At 41.7% G+C, this 18873-nt stretch overlaps 1 protein-coding gene across 1 annotated transcript; it reads right to left on the minus strand.

The window, feature by feature from the left end:
- Nucleotides 1–4156: 4156 nt before the first annotated feature.
- On the minus strand, nucleotides 4157–5932 carry LOC139568327 (prolactin-releasing peptide receptor-like). The gene has a single exon (XM_071390090.1). The coding sequence runs from the start codon at nucleotides 5924–5926 to the stop codon at nucleotides 4775–4777; it is 1152 nt and encodes a 383-aa protein (XP_071246191.1). The 5' UTR covers nucleotides 5927–5932; the 3' UTR covers nucleotides 4157–4774.
- Between the last annotated feature and the right edge of the window lie 12941 nt (nucleotides 5933–18873).

Consider the following 18873-nt stretch of genomic DNA (forward strand, 5'->3'; position numbering starts at 1 on the left):
GTAGAGCAGAGAATGTGCATAAGTAGAGAATCCTGCACATGAGCAGAAGCTTCAGGACCTTTAGCCCCAGGGAAGAAAGGTCCACAGCCACTCTGTTAGGACACTGCTGACCTGCAAAACGACTACCAAAAACTCAAACTGACCCTTACCTTAACCCTAACCTTTACCTAATTTTAACCAATTCTGAAATTAAATATTGGTTTGCAGGTCAGGGGTGTCCGTATAGCCTTTTCCACTTGACTGATGTAAAGATAGTGTCAGTTATAAAGCTGAGGTGGAACTCTGCTGGAGCTCCTAATGTGCGGGTTAAATATTTAGGGAATAGTTAAGGTGCCATTGAAATGCATCGATAATTTGCTGTCTGCATTTACAACTTTTGAAGGGTGACTGCTCTGGGTAAATCTCATCAGGTTTGAATTTTCTGATGCCACCTGGTGGCTACATAGCTGTAGGGCCGCACCACCATCATACTACCTATGAAGTTGCACTGAATCACACTTACGTCAGTGAATTCTGAGGTAACATATTTCATTGACTGATTCTTCATGATTGCTCACAGTGCTTGACTGGGACATCTTTAGGCTCCTATGGATTAAATTACTTGGAACAGTCCATAATACTTCAACTAATGTTACAAGAAATGTCAGGTGTGTCAAGTTGAAGTTTAATAAGAGTCTAAGCCTTTAGATGGAAATATCGACTAAGCTAACATATGTCATTGTTTTAATATGGCCATAACATAAGAAGGACCGTTTAGCTATTTTATTTTGAGTTTTAGGACCCCTGGAGGTATATCCCCCCCCCCCCCAAAAGAATGATCCGATGAAACATTGAATTTGGCCTTACTGCTATTAGCCCATAGAAATGCTTTGAATAACACATTCATATATGGCAAAAAAAGATAGTCCAAAAATGAATCTAAAGGAAGTATGGTTTGAGGTGTCTGAAATGCATCTGAGAGATATAGGAAAGCTTCTGGGACAAAGACAAAGGTTACATGTGTAACCTTGCGTCCAAAAAAGTCTATTCAAGTCTATTCATTTTTTTTATTTTTTTACAGGACAGTAACAGGTGACCTTCTCACGAGTCCTGTGAAGCTTGTCGGCGTTGTAGAGCAGAACGGACGATATCTTCGTTTTTGTGAGAATCGCAGTTTATCATAGTGGGGTCATATTAGTTTGTAACTCAAACCATTCGGATTTGACAGAAGTTTCCATGAGAAAAAATATTCAATCGGCACACCGAAGGGAATAACTTCAGACGAGTCCTGTGAACCTTGTGGGCGTCATAGAGCAAAACATCTGTGAGAGTCTCAGCTTTCCATAGTAGGGTCACACTCGTTTTTTGCTCAAACCGTTCAGACTTTACAGACGTTTTCAGGAGAAGACAAGTTATAGTGGATAATCCTGTTCTGATAAACAGCGCTGTACCTCAGCTGCCTTCCACATCTTCGGTGGAAGGCCGACATTGAGACGATTGAGATGCACCCCATGCAAAAACCTAGAAGTTTCTAGCTTAATCAGACGGATTTTGATGAATTAAACTGTGATTAAAATAAGAATAAAACGGCGATTCCGTGTGGCCGCGGACATCAACCCTAGGGAGGAGAGACAGTTGAGCTCCAGACAGACAGACCAGTATACTGATACGATAGTAGCGTAGATCCAGTCTCTTTAATTACACTGAACAAAAATATAAACGCAACATGTAAAGTGTTGGTCCCATGTTTCATGGGCTGAAATAAAAGATTTTAGAAATGTTCCATATGCACTAAAAGCATATTTCGCTTACATTTTTGGCACAAATTTGTTTGCATCCCTGTTGGTGTGCATTTCTCCTTTGCCAAGATAATCCATCTATCTGACAGGTGTGGCATATCAAGAAGCTGATTAAATAATAAATATTTAAAAGGCTAATAAAAGGCCACGCTAAAATGTGCCAATGCCACAGATATCTGAAGTTTTGAGGGAGCGTGCAATTGGCATGCTGACTGCAGGAATGTCCACCAGATCTATTACCAGAGAATTGAATGTTAATTTCTCTACCAATGTCGTTTTGTTGAATTTGGCAGCACGACCAACCGGCCTCACAACCGCAGACCATGTGTAATGCGTTATGTGGGCGAGCGGTTTGCTTATGTCAACCTTGTGAACAGAGTGCCACGTGTTTGTAGTATGGGCAGGCATAACCTATGGACAACAAACGCAATTATATTTTATCTATGGCAATTTGAATCCACGGAGATACTGTGATGAGATCCTGAGGCCGCCCTCATCATCACTTCATGTTTCAGCATGATAATGCTGTCACCAAGGAAAAGGGTGGCTACATTGAAGAATCACAAATATAACATATATTTTGATTTGTTTAACACTTTTTGGTCACTACATTATTCCATGTGTTATTTCATAGTTTTGATGTCTCACTATTATTCTACAATGTAGAAAATAGTAAAAATAAAGAAACACCCTTGAATGATTAGATGTGTCCAAACTTTTGACTGGTACTGTGTATGTTTGTGTGTGTGCGTGTTTACCATTGCCCAGGCTCTTGAGGGCTCTTCAGGGCTGATGAGCCTGGTCCTCCTCTGTGTTGAGTTGAGGCTGAGGAGCTCTGTCTGTCTGCGCATTCCTCTCCTCTCCTCGCTGTTTCCTTCCCTGCTAATTACTAATACAGATGCACCCGTGCCTTGTTTATCACTCAAAATACAGAAAGTGCTTCTATGCAGCTTGGCATGAAATAGAATCTGTATTTTTATGGGATAAAATTATAATGTGTACACAACACAATACATGACTCCTGGATTCTATTCATGTCTATCAGTGTTTCCTGCTGTCAGCAGATGAGATTACCTTTTCAGTCTTTAGCACATGGTCATCCATTACAATGGAAAGATGTACACAATCAAACCACAGTTGGGAAACCCTAGCTCAATCTTTGCCAAATCACACATAGGACCTATCATATTTAGCATTTTTACCACAGTATGTGTAAATATTGTAGTCTGGAGGAGTTTATAGGTATGTAAGGAGGTTACATAAAGATTCGCAACAGCCTCCTACATTTTCTGGATTTATCAATAATCCATTAAATATAACAGAGCTCTAAGTTCTTCTTGCGGTTGGCACTTTAAGAGGCTAACACTGTTACTGTACATCCCTGCTAGGGACTGATAGTCAGCAGAGGGAGCAGACAGCACTGCAGATCTATACTTTACTTTCAGCTGTGCTTTCATCATCCTGCATGACCTTTGACGTCCGAGAATTCTTCCCAGTTTCTGACATGAGAATGCTCTTTAGAGGGCCTTTTCTCACCCCTGTGAGGGGCTAGTGCATTAGGCAGCCCTGTCAGGCTTTATTCAGAGAGGAACAAGGGGGAGAATATAACATGTCACATAGAGTTCACACGGTTGAACTTAATATCAGTCATGATTGATAAACAAAGCATGGGCTGTGACCCTGGGATACCAACGCTGGTGATTACTCAACGTTGGGTTTTGTGTTTGGTGCTCAACCTAACAGAACCTTCTGCAGTACCACAAGAGAACTAGATACAGCAAACCAGGAAGACTGAAACCTACCATAACCTTCAATAAAGCACCACAAGACACAGGAAACCAGAACGACACCGCATGTAGACTGTATCACAAGGGCATAGAAAACAGATATGGAGATTTGCAGGTATCATGAGAGACGGATGTGTGTGTGTGTGTGTGCATGTGTGTTTGTGTACATATGGTAGCGGTCGTGAGGTGTGGAAATATAGTAAAAGAGAGGACCCTTTGTGTATACAAGTTGAGAGACACAGCTGGGAGTTTCAACATAATACCAGGTTTATCCAGGTGCTCACCTGACCTGTGTTTTCACTCAACATAATTTCTTTGAATCCCCCCAGTTCCTGGGCTCCATACAGGGACAATGGTTGTCACAGAACACTGACTAAAACTGCTCGACCCACACAGGTGTCTTTGCTTCTAGTCCAGACCACAGTAACTACAGGATAGGAAGAGTCAACATCATTGGGGAGGAAACCTGTTTATTCACAGTTTGGTACATCTATGATATACAAGTAAGCTTGAACAAGTAACGGTGAACTACTATACAGGCGCCTCCCTTTTCCAACTATTCTTGCAGATGTATGAGGTAAAGCTATATGCCATAATACACTGACACTATATCATAAACATTAAATGTTACTTGACAGAATCACTTGTAACAGCTTGTGAAAAGATCATTTTGAATTATGTACAGTATGCTGCGGTAGATAACTATGACAAACATGCAGAGTGACAATCTAGACAATCAGCATACACACTCACAGTTGAGGCATAATATGAGTGCTGTACAGCTGACAACTTGAGAGTAAGAGAGAGTGTGACAGAAAGAGAGAAACAGAGAGGCATATACAGAGACCTCTGTGCCACCCTTGTTCGCTCATCATCCATTGGCCATAATCTCATTTGAGGGATTGGTAGTGTGCGCCTTCAGGGGAGCTGGAGGACATTAAAACAAGCATCAAAACAACACTGGCCTCAGGTAGGACTCTGAGTACTATGGTGCTATAGACTTTTCACAGAACGCTTAGAGAGAGTGGGGCTAACTGAATTACTGAGAGGTGAGAACCCGGGAGAGGGTCAGGGAGAGGAGCATTAGGGAGATGGGTGTGGAGGCAAACCTAAAGTCAAATCAACAGCAGTACCACCTGTAACCTCTCGCAACATCACCTTATCCTGAGCCCTGTCCTCTCTGAGTGTGGAGAGTGCGTGTCTCATCTTTCAGAAGGAGTTGTCAGCGTTGGTCTGTGGCCCTTCCTGCTCCTCTCTGATTGGCTGCTCAGACACCATGCTGAGACAGGTGTTAGTGTTGTGCTGTAATGCATGCTGGGAGAGCAGGCTGCTCTGGCGGCCTCGCCCTGTCAGGGGTCTCAGGTAGTCGCGGAGGCGCAAGCGCACCTTGCTGTGCAGCGAGGCGTAGATGAAGGGGTTGTAGCAGGCAGAGCTCATGGCCAGCAGGTGACAGCACACCTGCAGCAGGTTGACGTGGCGTTTTCCCACCAGAAGGAAGTCCTGGTCCAGGTCCAGTAGTAGGTTGAGTACCTGCAAGGGCAGCCAGCAGAAGGCGAAGGAGAGCACAGACAGTACCAGCAAAGAGAAGGTCTTCCTCTTCGTCCTGTTCCAGCGATGCAGGCTGTGGGAGGGCGCCCCAGGGAGACAGCGCTGACGGAGCCGGGCTGTAATGCCGCAGTAGGCCACACTGACCGACAACAGGGGAAGCAGGTAGGAGGTGAGCAGGATGAAGAAGGAGTAGAGCAGCCGCAGGTGGTCTGAGTCTGGCCAGAACTCCTCACACACCACCAGCTCCAACCCGGTGGGACGCAGGTCTACGTAGCGCGTGTGGAGGGAAGGAGGAGTTGCCAGGAGCAGGGACAGAAGCCACATCCCCACCGCCAGCGCCCCACACCCCCTCAGGGAGATCCTCCTCCTCACAGGGTGAACCACCACCACATAGCGGTCCACAGCGATGGCCGTGAGGGACAGCACAGAGACAAAGACGGTGGAGGTCTGCAGCAGGGGGACCAGGTGGCAGAGCGGCCGGCCAAACAGCCAGCCCTCAGACTCGAAGGCGTAGGAGGCAGTCAGAGGGACACAGCTCAGACACATGAGCAGGTCGCCTGTAGCCAGGTTCCCTATGAAGAAGTTGGTGGCGTTGTGGAGTTTCTTGTCAGCCAGGATGCATGCTAGTAGGAGGGAGTTGCCCACACAGGCCACGGCCACCAGGAGGCAGTAGAGAGGGATGAACAGAGGGCGGTAGCTCAGCAGTAACTGCAGACCTGAGAACAACTCTACTGGGTCACTGCGGTTCAGAGGAGGTACTGCCAGGCTGGCATTGGAGGAGCCACCCACAGACCTCTCCAACACTGGCTCCATCTCTAACCAGAACTGGTAAATAGAATGGAGATACACACAGCTGTGTGTGAGTGTTTTAAGCCAATCACTGATTTACAATTTGAGAGAGCTTTGTTTTTTTGCAGTACAATAATAAAAAACTAAAGGTGGGTTGAAGCTTTCTGAAATTAAAAAACAGAAATATGCATGTAAAGAAATAGAGCAAAGAGCACTATGTATTTTCCTCAATGAGACTACAGTAACTGTTTGATGATTTTTATGGAAATCCTACTATTCAGCATAAGATCATTTCCTAGGAAAGCGATACAACAATATTGGATAAAAACAGCAGTACACAGTTCCATTACTCAAGTGCAATATGGACAAATGCCAATCTCTTTAACATATAATTTGAATTCCTGTTGATTATCCCAGGTAGAGCAACAGCTGTGTCCAATCAAACCTACAACAGAACTGCTGGTATTTTAGTTTGATAATCTGGGATTATATAGCTGGTGGAACTGTCCACTGGCTATTTCTGATAATTATTATTTTAATTGATAAATAGACTTTAAATACATTCCCAATGTATGCCGTTTTCTATTCCAGTGACTGGAATTCTGTTCTATTCTGTTCCATCTATCATTATCTCTATAACACAAAACACATTTTTGTAGAGACAATAAGAGGTTTAGAGTATTTGCAAGTAAAGGAGAGTGTACAGTACCTGTGCAGAGGTTTGCAATCCTGTAGTGTAGAGATGAGTGTTCTGTGTTCTCTTCTCTCAGCTCTCTCCCTGATGGCTCCTATCTGTCTGTTTGTCTGCCTGCTTGCCTGTATGTCTGTTCGTCTGTCTGTCCGTCCGTCAGTCTGTCCATCCATTCAACCTGTCAGTCCTTCACTCTCTTCTACTTGGCTTTGATCTGCGCAGTGTTCTCAAACCTGGAGCAGCTGCCTCCCTCCACTCTGAGTGGGTGTCTGTGTGCGAGAGTGGGTGTCTGTGTGAGTGATTGGGTGTCTGTGTGTGAGTGTGTGAACTGTGTGCTCTCCCCTTACTGCTCTCTCTGTCTAACCTCATCAGTGTGCTATCGACACACACCTCATATTACCTGCAAATGTCTATATCCATTTGCTATGTCTTTCTGTGTCTTGTTTATGGTAGGTTTCTGTCTTTCTGGTATGCTTCATGTACAGTACACACACACACACAAAATATGTGAAAATCCACACAGCTCCCCACTGTTGTCCATCTCTGTTGCGTTTCCTCGTCGTGATATTAGGGAGAGGCAATCAGAGCCAAAGACCAGGGGTAATCCTACAGACCTACACACCACAGTAAACCTTCAGCTGAGAGAGAGTGCTAAGTCACCATACATGTAGAAGCAAAATGCGGCTCTGTACTTTCTATAATTTTCTAACAGACTCCTGCAGTCCAAGCCTGAAAACAGACACAGCCAGACTCAAAGCAGTATTCAGTAGGAGTAGGATTAGGATGGGAACACAAGGTACTAACATAAAGTCGTTTTTGGAGTGTTTTCAGCAAAACAAAATGACAATCCCATTAACTATAAACAAACCTGACTTCCCCATTCAAATATACTGTAGCCTAAGAAGTCAGAAGAGAGACTATGGAGTGATTTCAGTGCCAACAGAAATTTAATTTGAATAACATTATTTTGAATTTGTAATGCACAAATCAGGGCATTTCTAGAATTTGAAGACATTTGTGGCATAGCCCAAAGCCAGTAGGGGGGTCCAGTGGCATCCTACCCTTGCAAAAAAAAAAAAGGAATTTCAACAGTATAATGCATGAATTTTGTGCACTTTGAGATTAACATTAAGAGATTAGATCTTTTTGCACCTTCCCACCTGCCACAGCAGACACTGCCAGTACTCCATTACAGTAGCTACTGTGAGTTTCTCTACTCTGGAACACTCTCTACTCTCTACTGATGAGTCAGTCTACATGGAGGAGGTCAGAGACTTAGCAGTGTGGTGTCAGGACAACAACTCTCCCTCAACGTAAGTAAGACCAAGGACCTGATTGTGGACTATAGGAGAAAGAGGGGAAAGCACACCCCGTCCACATCGACATGGCTGTTGTAGAGCGGGTCGAGAGTTTCAAGTTCCTTGGTGTCCACATCACTAATGATTTAACATGGTCCACACACACCCATACAGTCAGGAAGAGGGTACGCCAGCACCTCTTCCCCTCAGGAGGCTGAAAGTATTTGGCATGGGCCCTCGGATCCTCAAAACATTCTACAGCTGCAACATTGAGAGCATCTTGACTGGCTGCATCACCGCTTGGTATGGCAAATGCACTGCTCTTGACTTATTATCTATCCTGATGCCTAGTCACTTTACACTGCCTTCATGTACATATCTACCTCTGCACATTGATCTGGTACTGCTACTCCCTGTATATAGCTCCGTTCTTCTGTATTTTATTGCATTCTATTGTGTTACTATTTTTTTAAACTGTCATTGGGAAGGGTTCGTAAACAAACATTTCATGGTAAAGTCTACACCAGTTGTATTCAGCGCATGTGACAAATACAATTTGATTTGACTCTGGAACACAGATAGTGCATTCGGAAAGTATTCAGACCCATTGACTTTTTCCACATTTTGTTACTTTACAGCCTTACTCTAAAATTGATTAAATAAAAACATTCCCTCATCAATCTACACACAATACCCCATAATGATAAGCAAAAACAGGTTTAGACATTTTTGCACATTTATATATAAAAAATAAATAAATACCTTATTCACATAAGTATTCAGAACCTTTGCAATAAGACTCGAAAAACCTTCCAACAGGACAATGACCCTAAGCACACAGCCAAGACAACGCAGGAATGGCTTTGGGACGAGTCTCTGAATGTCCTTGAGCGGCCCAGCCAGAGCCCAATCGAACATCTCTGGACAGACCTGAAAATACCTGTGCAGCGACGCTCTCTATCCAACCTGACAGAGCTTGAGAGGATATGCAGAGAAGAATGGGAGAAACTCCCCAAATACAGGTGTGCCAAGCTTGTATCGTCATACCCAAGAAGACTGAAGGCTGTAATTTCTGCCAAAGGTGCTTCAACTAAGCACTGAGTAAAGGGTCTGAATAGTTAAGTAAATGTGATATTTAAGTTTTCTATTTTTAATACATTTGCAAACATTTCTAAAAGCCTGTTTTTGCTTTTTCATTATGTGTGTAGATTGATGAGGGATAAAAAAATATATATATATTTTAGAATAAGGCTGTAACGTAACAAAATATGGAAAAAGTCAAGGGTTCTGAATATTTTCCGAATGCACTGTACATCTACAATGTATTGCCAAAAACCTCCATACCTCTCAGTAACTTCAAACAGACTCTGACCAGACCATTGAGCCAAACTGATTAAAGAATCCCACAGTACTCAAACACCCCCTCTCTCTCTCACACACACACATACTGTGCAGTAATTAGACTCCACAGAGCAGATTTAAGTGATACAGTCTACCAGAGGTGGGACCAAGTCATTGTTTTTCATGTCACAAGTAAGTCTAAAGTCTTAGCACTCAAGTCCCAAGTCATGACAGGCTAGTCCGAGTCAAGTCTCAAGTCAAGACCGACAAGTCTCAAGTCCTAAACTTTGAGTTGAGCTCTTCACCAAATGTAATACCATTTAATATTTTTAACAGGAGTAATAGCAGTAACATCAGGCAGGATTTAGGTTACCAACTGCCTAGACAGTTGTAGCTCAATCTTGGGTGCAATGATCACGTTCCCACACTGACTGACTGTGTGGAGGCTCATTGATTTAATGTTACATTAGCCTACATGCTACACAAGCAAAGTTATATATAGCTGTCGGCTATATTAGCCACAACTTACCGTTCTTTATGCAGCTTCAAATGTCGAACAAAGTTGGAAGTTGTTGCGCCTCCGTCTGTAATTTTCTTCCCACATGTTTTGCAAGTTGCAATCCGTTCTTTGTTTACTACAGCGTAGTCAGCATAGTCTAAAATAATAATTTGGGGTATCATCTTTCCAAGAGCTCCGACTTAATTCACCCACCGACATTCCTCTGCACTGCCACACGCAACTTTTTCTCAGCTGGCACAATTTGATTGGCTGCTGTCCGATTCAAACTGTAATACGTTAAAGGAAGAGTTGATGCACTGCACACTTTTTTTAATAGCATCATTTTTAATATTTGGGCTTGGGGAGGGTATCAAGTCAGTTCGAGTCAAAAGGCTCATGTCCAAGTTAAGTCACGAATCATTGGTGTTAAAGTCAAAGTCGAGTTGCAAGTCATCATATTTGTTACTTGAGTCTGACTCGAGTCCAAGTCATTTGACTCGAGTCCACACCTCTGCAGTCTACTGTGTGCTCACCCCATCGCTTTCTCTGTGTCATCTGTTGGTGTCGCTTTTGTCTACCCTCCTCTCTCATCCTGTCCTGGTTGTAAAATGTGTAAAAGTAAACAAGTGTTTTAATAATAAATTGACTGGCTTTTTCACAACAGACAACAGACTTTCAGCATGCTTATAGAGAAGGGCACTCAACATGTACTGCACTGACACAAATGTGACCGACCTGCTCGATTCGGTCGTATGTAGCAAATTGTCATATGTAGCAAAAAATGAAATCTTGTTTTTTACATTGGATAAAAGTAGAGACTCTGAGCTAGAAAATGGTATATCATACACTACAGTTGCGAAACAATGGGAAAGTAATTATACTTTGAAAGCTGATAAACTTGTAACACTTTTGAGAAAATGGCCCTTGAATGTTTTGGTACACCCGCTGAAGAGCTCTGCTTTGTCTACACCCATTCAGCATCGTTCACATCCTCTTAAGCCTTAGCCCCACCCTTCTCTTTAAGGACTCAAATGTGAGGCCATGTGCTTTCCAGAGTGAGTGTACTAAACAACCAAAGATTTCAAGACTAAAGGCTGGCTTTTACTACGTCTATCGACATGTCTGTAGAGAGTTGTTGCGTAGACGTCATGAATATTGTATTGTCGTCCGACAAAAAACTTGTCGATGTCGTTATGAAAAAGTATGAACACAAAAACGGCAGCCTGGTGGTCCAAAATAGCATACCTGGTGTATTTTAACACCAACAAACCCATCCGTTTAAAAATGAATTTAGTATATGTCAATCTAGCAAACCAGGCAACTAGAAGCAACTTTCTAAACTATGTTTTGGTTAGTTTCTAGCTTGTTAGCTAGCTAGCTATTGTTAAGTTAGATGGCTAGCCAGTTCAAATAATGACCATATCATAGAGCTGACAACATCTTAACTTTAACTAATTTCTATTTGCTATTACAAGAAAATAAACTCACAAAAATATAATTAATTACAAGTTAATTGCATGCTAATTACAGAAAATAGCTTACGATTCTGAGTGTCACGAAATTAAAGCGGGACATTCTACCGGAAAACTTTGAAGTTGGACACTGTCTCATTGGCCTGACGTTATATCCTAATTTCACTTTGTTGAAGGTCATGTTGTTATTCACATTACCGTCTCTGGTAAACAAATATTATATCACATAAACTCTTCTCTTTTTTTTAACATGCACAGGATACAGAAGGTGTAAATGGTACAGTAAATGGTTACTTGCATAGTGGAGGCTTTTGTTTAGACATGTAGCTAGCTAGCTAAACAATGAACCATGATCACAACTCATAACGTTACTACCCTGCATGAATCGGCTGTTAGCTAAAGCTAACCAACTAGTTAGGTTCAATGTTAGCTAGCTAGCTAACATTAGACTAAAACTAGCAATGCAAATGGTTCTGAGATACAAATAATATTACTACACAAATCAATCACGTAACATTAGCTATCGAGCCAACCAGCTAACGTTAGCTAGCTAGCTAACAGTACGTTTTAACTTACAATGAAAACAACTTAATGACAAAACAAAAAAAATGTATAATATCTGAAAATGTAGCTAGCTAAACTCTCTTACACGTATACATGGATGAACGCTTCTCCGTCTCTGTCATGATGCCATGATTGCCCTTAGTTTGAAGATGTAATCCGGAGACAGGTGTTTTATACAACAGCCTTCTTCTGTGTGTTCTCTTTTTGACTCCCTCCACATTATTTGCAATAAAACACCAGAATTTTCTCCATCTCCTTAGCCATCATACTTTGATTCCACCGGGCATTGCACCTCATTTCAAAACTTGGTCCTCCAGAAAGTGGAGAGCATTGGCAAAACTTATGCAGTTCTTTGTGATATCTTTCAAAAAATATGTATTAGAAAAAGGATTACCTACACATACTAAGCAGCTCATGTTATAGACCGAAGCGTGCTACATGGCAGACCAATCCAAACTCATCTCCCGGCATGTCCAGCCTATCCATTATCTCAGCCAATTATGGCTATTGGGAAGGTTCCTGACTTTTTCTGTGGCTAAACCAACGAGGCTCGTAATTTAGCAGTTTTATTTGCATTTACAGATGCATACACGTTTGTAATGAAGGCACATGAAAGTTCACATGTTCCAGAAGGCATTTCTGCCAAAAAACACATTTTCATAAAAAGTAAACGTTTACATTCAAATGCCTCTCCTGTGAAGTAGTGACGCATGACATACACCTAGTTTCCTGATACGAGTCACAATTTAATGATGATTGGTTGAAAGAAATTGATAATAAGAAGATTGTGGTAGCTGCACTGTTAGGTTTCAGTGCAGCCTTTGATAGTATTGACCATAACCTGTTCTTGAGAAAAAGTATGTTTTCTGGCTTTTCAAAAGCCATGTTTTGGATTCGGAGCTACTGTACCTATCTAATAGAACTCAGCTGGTTTTCTTTAATGGAAACCTCTCTAATGTCAAACATGTAGGGTGTGGTGTACCACAGAGCAGCTCTCTAGGGCCTCTACTATTTTGTTTACCAATGACCTGCCACTGGCATTAACCTGTCTAGGACTGGGAACCCCTGTTCCGCTAGCGGAACCCCTCGCCAACAGCCAAGGAAATTGCAGGGCGCCAAATTCAATCAACAGAAATCTCATAATTCAATTTTCTCAAACATACAAGTATTAGACACCATTTTAAAGATACAATTCTCGTTAATCCAACCACAGTGTCGGATTTCAAAAAAGCATTTAGGCGAAAGCAGAACATATCATTATGTTAGGTCAGCAACTAGTCACAGAAAGCATACAGCGATTTTCCAACCAAAGAGAGGAGTCACAAAAAGCAGAAATATTGATAAAATGAATCACTAACCTTTGATATTCTTCATCAGATGACACTCCCGGGACAACATGTTACACAATACATGTATGTTTTGTTCGATCAAGTTCATATTTATATCCAAAAACCTCAGTTTCCATTTGGCTTTGCCTCCAAAACATCCTGTGAATTTGCACAGAGACACATCAAATCACAGAAATACTCATAATAAACATTGATAAAAGATACAAGTGTTATTCACAGATTTAAAGATGTACTTCTCCTTGAGAGACGAAGAGGTGGGACGCTAACAACAGCCAGTGAAACTGCAGGGCGCCAAAGACAAAACATATTTTACATAGGTTTAAAGATTAATTTCTTGTGAATCCAACCACGGTGTCAGATTTAAAAAATGCTTTACGGCGAAAGCATACCTTACGATTATTTGAGAACATAGCCCAGCAGACAACTCATTACAAACAGTAACCAGCCAAGTAGAAGAGTTACACAAGTCAGAAATAGAGATAAAATTAATCCCTTACCTTTGATGATCTTCATATGGTTGCACTCAGAAGACATTCATTTACTCAATAAATGTTCCTTTTGTTCGATAAAGTCTCTTTATATCCAAAAACCTCAGTTTTGTTCGTGCGTTTTCTTCAGTAATCCACAGGCTCAAACGCAGTCACAACAGGCAGACAAAAAATCTAAATTGTATCCGTTAAGTAAATAGAAACATGTTTATATTCAAGCCTCAGGTTGTTTTTAGCCTAAATAATCGATAATATTTCAACCGGACAATAACGTCGTCAATATAAAAGGTAAACATGAAAGGCACTCTCTCGGTCGCGCGCATGAAAAAGCTCTGTGACACGGCAGGGTCCACTCATTCAGACTGCTCTTTCTCCCTCATTTTTCAGAATACAAGCCTGAAACAATTTCTAAAGACTGTTGACATCTAGTGAAAGGCATAGGAACTGCAATTTGAGTCCTAAGTCAATGGATACTGTAATGGCATTGAATAGAAAACTAGAAAACCAAAACATATCCTACTTCCTGAATGGATTTTTCTCAGGTTTTCGCCTGCCAAATCAGTTCTGTTATACTCAGACACTATTTTAACAGTTTTGGAAACTTTAGAGTGTTTTCTATTCAAATCTACCAGTTATATGCATATCATATCTTCTGGGCCCGAGAAGCAGGCAGTTTAATTTGGGCATGCTTTTCATCCAAAATTCCGAATGCTGCCCCCTACCCTAGAGAAGTTAATGCAACCGCTGTGTCAGATTTCCCAAAAACTTTAACGAAAAAGCAAACCATGCAATAATCTGAGTACGGCGCTCAGTCGACAAATCAACCCAAAGAGATATCCGCCATGTTGGAGTCAACATAAGTCAGAAATAGCATTATAAATATTCACTTACCTTTGATGATCTTCATCAGAATGCACTCCCAGGAATCCCAGTTCCACAATAAATGTTTGATTTGTTCCATAAAGTCCATAATTTATGTCCAAATTACTCCTTTTGGTTCGCGTGTTCAGTACACAATCTAAACTCACGACACGCGGGCAGGTCCAGGCAAAAGTTCAGACGAAAAGTCATATTACAGTCCGTAGAAACATGTCAAACGAAGTATAGAATCAATCTTTAGGATGTTTTTAACATAAATCTTCAATAATGTTCCAACCGGAGAATTCCTTTGTCTTCAGAAAAGCAATGGAACAGAGCTCTCTCTCACGTGAACGAGCGTCACGAGCTCAAGGCATTCTGGCAGACCTCTGACTCATTCCCCTCTCATTCGGCCCCACCTCACAGTAGAAGCATCAAACAAGGTTCTAAAGACTGTTGACATCTAGTGGAAGCCTTCGGAAGTGCAAAATGACCCCATAGACACTGTGTATTCGATAGGCCAAGAGTTGAAAACCTACAAACCTCACATTTCCCACTTTCTGGTTGGATTTTTCTCAGGTTTTCGCCTGCCATATGAGTTCTGTTATACTCAAAGACATCATTCAAACAGTTTTAGAAACTTCAGAGTGTTTTCTATCCAAATATACTAATAATATGCATATATTAGCAACTGGGACTGAGTAGCAGGCAGTTTACTCTGGGCACGCTTTTCATCCAAACGTGAAAATGCTGCCCCCTATCCATAACAAGTTAAACAAAGCCTGTGTGTCCATGCATGCTGATGATTCAACCATATACGTGTCAGCAACCACAGCTAATGAAGTCACTGAAACCCTTACTGGCTGGCCACTAATGAACTTGTCCTGAACATCTCTAAAACTATGATCATTGTATTTGGGACAAATCATTCCCTAAGCTCTAGACCTCAGCTGAATCTGGTAATGAATAGTGTGGCTGTTGAACAAGTTGAGGAGACTAAATGACTTTCTGTTACGTTAGACTGTAAACTGTCATGGTCAAAACACAAAGATTCAATGGTTGTAAAGATGGGGCGAGGTACAGTGCCTTCAGAAAGTATTCAGACTTTTTCCACATTTTGTTACATTACAGCCTTATACAAAAATCTATTAAATAAAAACATTTCCTCAGCAATCTACTCAAAATACCCCACAATGACAAAGTGAAAACATGTTCTTAGAAATGTATGCAAATTAACAAACAAAAAAACGTAACTAAGTATTCAGACCCTTTGCTATGAGATTCGAAATTGAGCTCGGGTGCATCCTGTTTCCATTGATCATCCTTGAGATGTTTCTATAACTTCATTGGAGTCCATCTGTGGTAAATTCAACTGATTGGACATGATTTGGAAAGTCACACAAATGTCTATATAAAGGTCCCACAGTTGACAGTGCATGTCAGAGCAAAAACCAAGCCATGAGGTCGAAGGAATTTTCCATAGAGCGCCGAGACAGGATTGTGTCGTGGCACAGATCTGTGCAAGGGTGGCAAAAACATTCTGCAGCATTGAAGGTCCCCAGGAACACAGTGGCCTCCATCATTCTTAAATAGAAGAAGTTTGGAACCACCAAGACTCTTTCTAGAGCTGGCCGCCGGTGGAGCAATCGGTGGAGAAGAGCCTCGGTCAGGCAGGTGACCAAGAACCCAATGGTCACTCTGACAGAGCTCTAGAGTTCTTCTGTGGAGATGGGAGAACCTTCCAGAAGGACAACCATCTCTGTTGGTTTGTTAGTAATTATCAATTAAAGGTGTGAGGAATTAATTGCCAGATGCAAGGTGTTTTGAATGAAAAACAGGATGCGATGTTCTATAAATAGTGTGTCAAATTATAAAAAAATAACCATGGCTGTTCTTGCGTTATTGGAAGACATTGAAAACTGTGCTTTTAGAAGGGAGAGAGTTTTCAGAGACCGGAATGACTTTTTTGCACATGATGATCCATGGCTTATAAATCGCTATCGTCTCCCAAGAAATGTTCTGTTCGATTTGTGCACGGAATTAGCCCCTAATCTGGAAAGGAAGACACGCTGTAATCATGCCATACCCATATCTGTCCAAGTACTGTCCACTCTGGGATTCCTCGCTACTGGGACACTCCAGAGGGAAATTAATGACAGGTAGGCTATATCACAGCCATCATTCAGCTGCATCCTACCACAAGTGATTGAGGCGATTCTACAAGTATTGTCCACGAGATACATTAGTTCCCCATTTACAGCCGACGAACAGGCACGCGTCAAAGCAGAGTTTGTCCACTCATTTAATTTCCCAGGGGTCATAGGTGCAGTTGACTGCAAGCATATTTCCTTACGCGCACCGTCTGTAGATGAACATGTACAGTTGAAGTTGGAAGTTTACATACACATTTCACAATTCCTGACATTTAATCCTAGTAAAAATTCCCTGTCTTAGGTCAGTCAGGATCACCACTTTATTTTAAGAATGTGAAATGTCAGAATGATTTATTTAAGCTTTTATTTCTTTCATCACATTCCCAGTGGGTCAGAAGTTTACTTAGACTCAATTAGTATTTGGTAGCATTGCCTTTACATTGTTTAACTTGGGTCAAACGTTTTGGGTAGCCTTCCACAAGCTTCCCACAATAAGTTGGGTGAATTTTGTCCCATTCCTCCTGACAGAGCTGGTGTAACGGAGTCAGGTTTGTAGGCCTCCTTGCTCACACATGCTTTTTCAGTTCTGCCCACAAATTTTCTATAGGATTGAGGTCAGGGCTTGTGATGGCCATTCCAATACCTTGACTTTGTTGTCCTTAAGCCATTCTGCCACAACTTTGGAAGTATGCTTGGGGTCATTGTCCATTTGGAAGACACATTTGCGACCAAGCTTTAACTTCCTGACTGATGTCTTGAGTTGTTGCTTCAATATATCCACATACTTATCCTGCCTCATGATGCCATCTATTTTGTGATGTGCACCAGTCCCGCCTGCAGCAAAGCACCCCCACAACATGATGCTGCCACCCCCGTGCTTTTTCCTCCAAAGATAACGATGGTCATTATGGCCAAACAGTTCTATTTTTGTTTCATCAGACCAGAGGACATTTCTCCAAAAAGTATGATCTTTGTCCCCATATGCAGTTGCAAACCGTAGTCTGGCTTTTTTATGGCAGTTTTGGAGCAGTGGTTTCTTCCTTGCTGAGTGGCCTTTCAGGTTATGTCGATATAGGACTTGTTTTACTGTGGATATAGATATTTTTGTACCTGTTTCCTCCAGCATCTTCACAAGGTCTTTTGCTGTTGTTCTGGGATTGATTTGCACCTTTCGCACCAAAGTACATTCATCTCTAGGAGACAGAATGCGTCTCCTTCCTGAGCGGTAAGACGGCTGTGTGGTCCCATGGTGTTTATACTTGCGTACTATTGTTTGTACAGATGAACGTGGTACCTTCCGGTGTTTGGAAATTGCTCCCAAGTATGAACCAGACTTGTGGAGGTCTACAATTTTTCTTCTGAGGTCTTGGCTGATTTCTTTTGATTTTCCCATGATGTCAAGCAAAGAGGCGCTGAGTTTAAAGGCAGGCCTTGAAATACATCCACAGGTACACCTCCTATTGACTCAAATTATGTCAATTAGCCTATCAGAAGCTCCTAAAGCCATGACATCATTTTCTGGAATTTTCCAAGTTGTTTAAAGGCACAGTCAACTTACACGGAACCCAAACCAGCTGCGCGCGTACGCCATCGTGCGCTATCGTGCATAAATATATTTTGTCCCCCCACACCAAACGCGATCACGACACGCAGGTTATAATATCAAAATATCAAAACAAACTCTGAAACAATTACATTAATTTGGGAACAGGTCGAAAAGCATTAAACATGTATGGCAATTTAGCTAGTTAGCTTGCACTTGCTAGCTAATTTGTCCTATTTAGCTAGCTTGCTGTTGCTAGCTAATTTGTCCTGGGATATAAACATTGAGTTGTTATTTTACCTGAAATGCACAAGTTCCTCTAATCCGACAATTAATCCACACATAAAACGGCCAACCGAATCGTTTCTAGTCATCTCTCCTCCATCCAGGCTTGAATTATAACGTAAAAAAATCTGTAAACGATTGTTGGAAAAATTACTTTTCATGCAGAAGGTAGATGTCCTAACCGACTTGCCAAAACTATAGTTTGTTAGCAAAAAAATTGTGGAGTGGTTGAAAAACGAGTTTTTAATGACTCCAACCTAAGTGTATGTAAACTTCCGACTTCAACTGTATATGTTAACTGGAAGAATTTCCATTAATTGAATGTTCAGATCTCCGAGGCTCCAAGCGGCCAGGGTCTACACACGACTCATTCGTTCTGCGCCACAGCAGAGTAGGCCTGGACGCAGAAGTTCAGAGTAGAGCCTACCGA

Source organism: Salvelinus alpinus, chromosome 1 (assembly GCF_045679555.1).
Source record: "Salvelinus alpinus chromosome 1, SLU_Salpinus.1, whole genome shotgun sequence".
Lineage (NCBI taxonomy): Eukaryota > Metazoa > Chordata > Actinopteri > Salmoniformes > Salmonidae > Salvelinus > Salvelinus alpinus.